Source organism: Palaemon carinicauda, chromosome 14, assembly GCF_036898095.1.
Source record: "Palaemon carinicauda isolate YSFRI2023 chromosome 14, ASM3689809v2, whole genome shotgun sequence".
Lineage (NCBI taxonomy): Eukaryota > Metazoa > Arthropoda > Malacostraca > Decapoda > Palaemonidae > Palaemon > Palaemon carinicauda.
This window is the reverse complement of record NC_090738.1, coordinates 122,009,558-122,019,557: the sequence shown is the minus strand read 5'-3', so window position 1 is coordinate 122,019,557 and position 10,000 is coordinate 122,009,558. Positions and strand designations below refer to the sequence as shown.

The window sequence follows — 10,000 nt, the reverse complement described above, 5'->3', positions numbered from 1 at the left end:
TCATAATCATGAGGCCCTGCTAGTCCACTGCAGGACAAATGCCTCAGACATGTCCTTCTATGCAAGTCTACGACCATAAGTTTTCTTACCTCGTCAGCCCATCGTCTTTTTTCCTTTTCCCTGCTTCGTTTGCAAGCTCTAGGGATCTGTTCTATTAATCTTTTGGTCCAAATATAAACTATTATTATTATTATTATTATTATTATTATTATTATTATTATTATTATTATTATTATTATTATTATTTAAAGCTACAACCCTAGTCGGAAAAGCATGATCCTATAAGCCCAAGGAATCCGACAGGGAAAACTAGCCCAGTGAGGAAAGGAAATAAAGAAACAAATGAACGATATGAGAAATGATTAACAATTAATAAAATGTTTCAAAAACAGCAACAACATCAGAATAGATATTTCATATATAAGCTATAAAAAGATTTATGCCAGCCTGTTCAAATACCAGATTAGGAAGATCATTCCACAACTTGGTCACAGCTGGAATAAAACATCTAGAATACTGTGTAGTATTGAGCCTCGTGAGGGAGAAGGTCTGACTATTACAATTAACTGCAGAATCGGATGAGGATTCAGATTTTAACATTAATGTTTTCTACATTGGATCCCTCTCTCTGGTTACGGCCTATTTTCATTTTGCCTACACACACACTGAAAAGTCTGGTCTATTCTTTACGTATTCTCCTCTGTCCTCTTATACCTGACAACACAGATTACAAAATAATTCTTTTTCACTCAAAGGGCTACTGCACTGTAATTGTTCAGTGGCTACTTTCCTCTTGGTAAGGGTAGAAGAGACTCTTTAGCTATGGTAAGCAGCTCTTCCAGCAGAAGGATACTCCAAAATCAAACCATTGTTCTCTAGTTTTGGGTAGTGCCATAGCCTCGGAAAACTGAGTATCCACACATTGATCTCACTATATCCTTTAATCATAGCAATTAGTCCAGAAATATTCTATGCCCAGTGACTTATTTTGTTTTTGTTTTTTACAGCTTATTTACTTATTCGTTTTCAGTCAATTCTCCGAACTACATCGCAGCTGAAATTCAACGATCTGATATCTATGGAGCTTGGAGATTTTCGCTCGATGGCGTTAAAGCGAAAATTGCTGTCTCCGGTCATACGCGGATCATCTCTCTACATCCTTATGAAAATCCCCTTTCGTAGAATGAATACAAGGAGAGCTCCACAATACTTTAGAGGTAAAGTTAAATATGCAACAAACTTTTTTTTTTTTTTTTTCATTTATAACTGTTTGTCATATAATTTTTTCTGTAGTTATATCTGATATTTTCTTTCACCACACTCATGTCATGTTACTAGAATCAGTATACACAATGTCGGCTTGAATGTACGTCTCCTAGTTTCCCAGTCTTGCCTCAATCCGTCAATGAAGTCGGCTTGGAATAAATAGAAATAGTCAGTGATGGCATTAGGAGATAAAAAGTTTAGGGAATAAAAAAATGAGATTAAAGAGCAGATGCAGGCGTATAAAAGGAAGGTTAGGGTGATCAAAAATAACGTAAGGGAAGAAGAGAAAGCCTGCTACATTGGTAACATGTTCGCCTAGCTTTCGCATGGCAGCAGTTCGATCCCAGCCCGGGACCGTCAGTTTAAGCTTTTTACTATGGAGGATACTGCTGTGTTTGGGCACCACAGTGGGAGGTTGGGCTTGCCCAGCTGGCGTTTCTGGTGAGTATCTATTCTGATGAAACTGGAACTGAAACCAGACACCTTTAACCTTAAAGTGAATAAGAACTTCAGTGAAAATGGAATGGGATTTTACAGGAAAATGAATAAAAAGAGAAAATTTAATGAACAAATAATTTTCAGAATGAAATATACAAATAGGGCATGCATCCCGAGTGGACAGAGTGAATATTTTGAAGATTTCTAATATTTGAAGGCTACAATAGACGTAAAGCCAAGTAAAGCAACACTCAAAGGTTTAATGTAAGGGTGAGAATGTCTGTGGAAACGATATTTGAGGATGAAAGAAAGCCAATGAAAAGAGTTGAAGAAAGCATAAAGTCCATAAAGCTTATGTGATTACCAATTATATGCTGCAATGGTGTAGAGATGGTCTGATGATGACTGACCAGGGTTTGTCAGGTCGGTTTTGAGATGCGTAATTGTGCTCCTATATAAAGGTTATAGTAATAAAGGCAAAAGTGAGAAATGCGAGAGCCTGGTGTGACGTTGTGAGAGAAGGTTGTGAACTCAAAGGCAAGTTGAAAACAACTGAGTTAGTTTATTAAAGAACATTCTCCTTTATATACAAAATCTCAAAGCAACAAGAATTTTCATGTTCAAATATTGACACTGTTACAGAGGAGAAAAGCAGACATGATTTCTCCGGTTCTTTTAAGTGCGAGGGGAGAGCGAAGATACAAGCACAAAATGAACTATGTACGATCGTATGACACACGGTTGGTACACTAACATTACTTAGTATACTCAGAAAGTTGAATGGTAGGATTTTGGTTGACTAACAAAGATGAAAGAAGGACTTGTAGCATGTGAATCGCATGGTTTTAGATAAAGAAAGGGATGTGTGGATTAAGTGTATGTTAAAAGTCGTTAAATTTAAAGTATGAAATTGAAGGGAAAACGCTATGTGTAGCATACGTGTTCCAATATATTGATTGTGAGGCAACACAAGGTTGGTTGCTGGGAGAGGTTTGAAGATTTTAAGGAGGTAGTGGAGCATGTTTTGGAATATGTAAGGAGGATAGTAATTGGTCTGGTGTAAAATTGAGTCTTATCAGGCAGGGATGTGCTGTCCCCATGGATGTCAAATATATTTAAGGATGAAGTCAAAATAGAGATAAGTTAATGGACAGCGGGAGTAGGTATGGAACTGTTTGATAAGAAAATTAGTTTTGAATGTCACGAGGAATGTCTCAAAACTTTAAAAGAGTCATGCAAGGACAGAGTTAAGGCTATATTTATGTCAATATGAATGGTGGAGGAATGGAAGGAATCGATTCTTTTAAGTATCATGAATTAAGTAAAACAGATGTTGATGACAAGAAAAAAGACGTAGTCACAGAATTCAAGTAGAAAAAAAAAAACAAGCTGGATGTCTTTAAAATGCTGGTAAGAGAATTGAATTACCTTCTATAAACGTGCTTTTTCCCATTTGTATGGGTAAGGACGGCTGCCTTCTTTTGAAGGACTTTGCTTTAAATTATCATTGGAAGTACTGAGCTAAATCTCTTCTAAGGAAATATGCGTGAATTTTGATTGCTACTGTAGGGAGAAAGAATGAAGCAAGTATGATGTGTGTATGCATAGTACAAGATGTGTGACGAAAACTAATAAAGTGAAAAATATGTAGAAATATAAATGGAGTAAAAAGGTTTGCCGGGTAAGGGAGGATGGATCAAAGTATTCTGAGGTGATTTACAGATTAGGAAATACTGGCTAGATTGGAGAAGAGGGAGACTTAGAAAGGGTTGCATAGATGGATTGAAAAAAATGTATTAAAAGAAATGGACTTTTGATGTTCATGAATTGCTCGAGAGCGTGCGAGACATGGATGAATACCCCGATGCGTTTGGAAATATTTAACATTCTACTGATGAACCCGACGAGTATGTGCATCAAGTGAGTAATGTTATAACAGATGCTATTGTGTGATTCAGCTGTCGAAGATATAATGGGGCAGTTGCTCTTGTGCTGTTCTTTTATGTCATTCGTGTTTGGGAGCGCACGTCTTCATGATAAAGGAAATTGGAAATATCTTATATTCTCTACTTTTATGTGTGTGTATGTGTGTGTCTGTGTATGCATGTGTGTGTGTGTAAAAATTAGGTAAAAGAGAGAGAAGTGAGATGGAAGTCTATAGAGTCTAATTAGATTTATTTTATGTCCCTAACGTTTTTTGAGGGCCAGATATTTGAGCCTTTGCTGACTCTTTATAAACAGAAAGCTGCTGGCAAATTAGCTCCAGGGAAGAAGAAGTAAGTAATGCTTCGAGTGTTTTACTTTTATGATTTTGAAAACTTGACTCAATTTATCTTGAGATATTAGGGCTGAACAAGACTTGGAATACAGGAAGCATCTACTTGTTTTTCTTGTTTCATTTTATTTTGATGCTTCAAACTAGCAAGAATAGTACCGTCACCACTAACAGCAAGATACTCGATAATGATAAAAAGAAAGTTGTCTCATATCCATCACCTTATAGAGACTTCTTTTCAATGCAGATTCAAGGAGGGAGGTGTTCCGCGGGTACTGCTTTGGGCAAAACCTTTCTGGGTCACATACTGGCGCGAACAGATGTCTCACATCAAGAATAAACTCTGTCCTCTTCCCTGCGAAGTGATGTTTAATAGGAAAAAGGTAATTATGCAGAAGTCGTTCTATTCTTGGCATATTGATCTCATTGTAATTTAGAAGATTATTTATGCTGTTGTCTTACTTTAAAATGCTGTGCCACATTGCCCGAATATTTCTGAATTAAATTAACGTCTATGAATGTACAAAATATTATCTGCTGATATTTGTTAATTCATTTGCTGTTTTCCAAGCCGTGTTTTGCACTTTCTTCCATGAATGTTGTCTCTTTAATCTGTTGAAATCTATTTCATAGATTAACGACCTTTAAGTCTGTCTTGCATACAAATATTTGCGTACTGTATTTTCAATAATAATAGTAATAAAACCAATACTGCAATGTCAGAATACAGGATTTCTGGTAAGACTTTATTTACTAGAGTTGTCAGGCACTGGAATTCACCTCCTCCTTCTGTTTTCCTTGTTTTCTATAACCTTCCAACTCGCCAGAAGAAAACCTCTTTCACTCCCTTGTGGGATGAGTCCCACTTTCATATCCATTTCTCTTTTCCGTAATTCGAACAAATTCAAGACATGGCAAAGAACAAGAATACCTATTACAGTCTCTCATTCAAAACTGAGTTCTGGTCTTTCTTCATTCTTCCTACTTGGCTGTGAATTTCTGTAACTAAATGTATGTATTAATCATTATTTGGCCTAAAACGAGAAGATAAATAAAGTCTGCAAGTTTCATTTAGGAGAATGAGTTTGATAGAAGGAAGTAAGTTGAACATAAAGGAAGAAAATGTATGGAACCTGTGCTATGGTTAAAGACACGTAAGAAATGAAGTGATGAAGACTTCTTAAAAACCCAAGACGGGTCACAGGGACAACAGGGAGTGTTCAATTATATCAGAAGGTTTGAAGTGGAGATAGAAACAGCAAGTTGTGTGATGAATAAATTAAAGATTTAGGAAACAAAAGCAGATGATTTGAGATGCTATTATATAACAGAAGAAACGATTATATACAGGAATCTAGTAATTTAGAGTATTCAAGAGATATGGAGAAGAGAAACAAAAAAGGGTACGATAGTAAAAACGGGGAATAGAAAGTAAGGAAGAACTTTCAGGAGAATAAGTTGTTCTATTGGGAAGAAAATGGGGTGAAAAGGGTAAACAAACAAATGGGTCTCACAATAACAAATGGTAGTGAAGAGATGCAGTCTGAAGTGAATGAAGTCCTGAGTTGCTGGAGTGAATATCTTTAAAGTTTTTAAAAGAGGAAGATAGAAGAGATGAACAACTTATGATGCATGAGCGGAAGGGTTAAGTCAGTGTAACTTTAACAATGTTTGTGATGATAGCTGTTGAAGACATAAAAAGGGTAACTGTAGTCAATTTTTTTTTTAGCGAGGCAGATTTGCGCCGACTCGCAGCTGTGCTCTTTTAGCTCGGAAACGTTTCCTGATCGCTGATTGGTTGGACAAGATAATTCTAACCAATCAGGTAGCAGGAAACTTTTTCCGAACTAAAAGGGCACCGCTGCGAGTCGGTGCAAATGCGCCTAATTAAAAAAATCGAGTATAAACTGTTTAATAAGGAAAGACAATCGAACTTGAGATGGCAAGTGAAAAGTGCACTGTTAGAAAAAAACCGTAATTTTTATAGGAAATTATCCGTAAAAATATACTGTTCTCAACAGTATTTCAGGAAAATACAGGCTACCGTAATTTTACCTTACTTTTTTTTATTATCATTAACGGGTTGGTGACAGTAATATCATTCTTTTACGTCAATATAACCGTTTTTAAAACGGTAAAAATCCTGGAACAAAAGTTACCAGACTTGTACCGTTTTTTAAAGCAAATTTTCAAAGGTGTGGTATCTGCCAAGGATTACAGTATATGTCTATGTGAGGTAAAGATATCAAAGGAATTGGTGCATTGGTTTCATTACATATAAGTAAATAAGGTGATGGAGGTGACTGTAAGAATTGTAGGGACAAAGCATAACTGTATGCCAGGGTAAGGGTATAGTAGAGTTTTAAACTTTTGATTAAAAAAGTAATGCAGTGACAGAATACACGATAAGGGAAGGCAGCGAATGTTTATTATTATTATTATTATTATTATTATTATTATTATTATTATTATTATTATTATTATTACTTGCTAAGCTACAACCCTAGTTGGAAAAGCAGGATGCTATAAGCCCAGGGGCTCCAACAGGGAAAATAGCCTTGTGAGGAAAGGAAAAAGGGAAAAATAAAATATTTTAAGATGAGTAACATAACCAAAATAAATATCTCCTATACAAACTATATAAACATTAACAAAACAAGAGGAAGAGAAATTAGATAAAATAGTATGCCCAAGTGTACCCTCAAGCAAGAGAACTCTAACCCAAGACAGAGGAAGACCATGGTACAGAGGCTATGGCACTACCCAAGACTAGAGAACAATGGTTTGATTTTGGAGTGTCCTTCTCCTAGAAGAGCTGCTTACCATAGCTAAAGAGTCTCTTCTACCCTTACCAAGAGGAAAGTAGCCACTGAACAATTACAGTGCAGTAACCCCTTGGGTGAAGAAGAATAGTTTGGTAATCTCAGTGTTGTCAGGTGTATGAGGACAGAGGAGAATATGTAAAGAATAGACCAGAATATTCGGTACATGTGTAAGCAAAGGGAAAGTGAACCGTAACCAGAGAGAAGGATCTAATGTAGTACTCTCTGGCCAGTCAAAAGATGCCATAACTCTCTAGTGGTCGTTTAGACAAGGAAGAGGTCGTGTGAATCAAGTAATTGCTACGAAACCGGTATGGGATCAGTTTGATGTTAAAGGGAAAAACTGTATGTGAAATACACAGAAAAAAAGACCCGAGAAAGTACCAATAAATAGGCAGTGTGTACGACATTGAGAATTATTAGAAGTGAAATGAGTGTTGGAATATGTAGCCCTAAGAGTGACTGGTTTATTGTAAGAGGCTGTTTGAGATGAAGTGGTTTCTTGTTTCTCTTTTCCGTAACATTTTAACTTCTTTACAGACAGATTGATGTGAAAAGTCAATGGATGAAGAATAAATGTAAGTGCAAAGTTGCGAAATACTAAGTCTACGGCAGCGGATATTCGTAGATGATACAGTACTCATTATTATTATTACTATTATTATTATCATTATTATTATTATTAGCTAAGCTACAACCCTAGTTGGAAAAGCAGAATGTTAACCCAAGGGCTCCAACAGCGAAAAATAACCCAGTGAGGAAAGGAAGTAAATATAGTACAAGAGAAGTTATGAACAATTAACGTGAAATATTTAAGAACAATAACAAAATTAAAATAACTCTTCCACGTACAAAACTTTAAAAACATTTGTTGCAAGTTTGAACTTTTGGAGTTCCACCGATTCAACTACCTGATTAGGAAGATCATTCCACAACTTGGTCACAGCTGGAATAAAACTTCTAGAATACTGTGTAGTATTGAGTTTATGATGGAGAAGGCATGACTATTACACTTAACTGCATAGCTAGTATGGACGCTACTGTCCGGGGAGATCTAAATACAAAGGATGGTCAAATTTACGAAAATTTTTGTGCAACAGGCATAAGGATTTGCCCAGAGCAGTAACCGAGGAATATCTCCTCTCTTGAACGACAGTGCCAGAGATTAATACTTAGATCAAGATTAGGAAATTTTATAGTCCATAAGTTTCTGACCAATAAATTAGGATGAGATTCAGCTGCTCAAGACCAGATTAGAGAACTATCGAAACAAGGTAAAATGAAATAATTAAAAGACTTCGGAATAGATTAATCAACGAAAATAATACAAACCTTTCTCAGTAAGCCATATTTTTGTGCAATTGAAGAAAAACAGACCTAATGTGTTTCTCAAAAGTATATTTGCAATCAAGAATCACACTTGAAATTTTATAAGAGTCATACAGATTATGAAAAAGAAAAACATTATCAATGCTGAGATCCGGATGTTGAGGAGCTACTTTCCTCGACTTGGAATCATACTTTGAGTTTTGTTAGGGTTCAACTTCATGCTCCATAATTTGCGCTATGCACTAATTTCAGGTAGATCTCTATTGAGGGATTTAGCACCCCCAGAGCTACATTCAGGATATATAATTGATGCAAAGAGAATAGCATCATCTACATATGGATAAACCACATGTTATATGTGTATAGTAAGGAAAGTAATGGGCCAAAGAACATTACCCTGAGGAACACCAGATATTATATTCCTATACCCAATATGGTACCCATCAACAACAACTCTTCGTGATCTATTACTTGAAAATTCAATAATGATACTAAGAAACGACCCACCCACTCGCAACTGTTTGAGTTTGAAAACAAGGGCCTCATGATTAACACAGTCTAAGGCAGCATTAAAATCAAGTCTAATCTTACGAACTTCATGACATTACACATGCTCCAAGGCCTTTATGAAAGCAAACCTATTTAGACGTTTTGCCAAAAGGCATTCAAAAACTTCAGATAATATGGGAGTTATGGAAATTGGGCGGTGATTAACTGGACTTGAGCTACCAAAAAACACATTTATAAAATGGAGTAACATTACCAATTCTCCAGCAAGTCCTAAAAGAGCCTTATCTCACTAACTTGCGGAAAATAGCAAATAACTTAGGAGCTAAAAAATCTACAGTGTTTATAAAAAACAAAAGAAAATACCATTTGGGTGTAAAAAACAAAAGAAAATACCATTTGGGTGTACACCTCTAGTAGCATCAAGGTCCATCAAGAGACTGCACAAACCAGGGAAAGATATAAGAACTGTTTGTAAAAATTAGAAACAAAAGTAAATGCAAATAAGATTGACGCAATACGGAAATATGGAGAACAGGCATATGAAGCAATCTAGAAAATGTTGACGACGATGAAGCGATAGAAGTTATGAATTTTTATAAGTAAATGAAAGACTTTTGATGAAGCCAGGAATGCAGGATGTTGTATGTCAAAGATTGGAAAGAGACTGAAGTTTTATGGAAGAAAAAGTGTGTGAATATGTGAAAGGATTGTTTCGCCAACTCTGTTTTATGAGAGTAAAGTATTTGTGTTAGTTATGAATGGAAGAAAAGGGTTTAAGCTGTTTAGATAAACTCTACCCTTTTATGTGATGCAAGAATAATTGGAATAATGAGAACTGTGAATATATGTAGAAATGTTAAAAAAAGTTTATTGTAAGTATTTTGTACAATACTTAATCTCCAGGACCCATGAAGACTATGTATTCAGGGGAAGGGGTTTCATTCAGTAGAGCCAAACTGCAGGTAACAATATCTTTTTCATATCATAGAGACAGGACGTTGATAAGATAATCATCGAGTTAAGAGGGGCAAAAGATACCAAAACCGTGTTAGATGACCTGGGTCCCAGGAATCCTCACCAGGACTGGATTATGCTGAGCTTAGAGTTTCCACCATTGGCGTCCCCTGAACACAGATCAGTAATAACTCTTTTCAAATGATTCTTCAACCGAACGATAATGTATCGCAGCTACGTAGATATACTTCCTCATGGGTTCGTTGTAAGCAATGAGGATGCAAAATTGCATCCTCCTGCTTTGGTCGTACCTCCAGTGTTAGAACAATGAAATCAGCAAATAAAATTGGCAGTAGCTTTCATCCCCCAAAACAATAAACTTGTACATTCTGATCGTCTGGAATAT

The 10,000-nt window shown here is 36.0% G+C and overlaps 1 protein-coding gene and 1 pseudogene across 1 annotated transcript in view; one reads left to right on the top strand and one right to left on the bottom strand.

Moving 5' to 3' along the window:
• The window catches only part of LOC137652959 (4-galactosyl-N-acetylglucosaminide 3-alpha-L-fucosyltransferase FUT6-like), a 16,251-nt gene extending 13,526 nt beyond the window's left edge, over positions 1 to 2,725 (bottom strand). The window contains exon 1 of the mRNA XM_068386352.1: positions 2,644 to 2,725. Within this exon, the coding sequence (XP_068242453.1) occupies positions 2,644 to 2,725 (82 nt within the window). The remainder of the gene's footprint in view (positions 1 to 2,643) is intronic.
• A 1,160-nt stretch (positions 2,726 to 3,885) lies between these two features.
• LOC137652958 (alpha-(1,3)-fucosyltransferase C-like) overlaps positions 3,886 to 10,000 on the top strand; it is an 8,545-nt pseudogene continuing 2,430 nt past the window's right edge.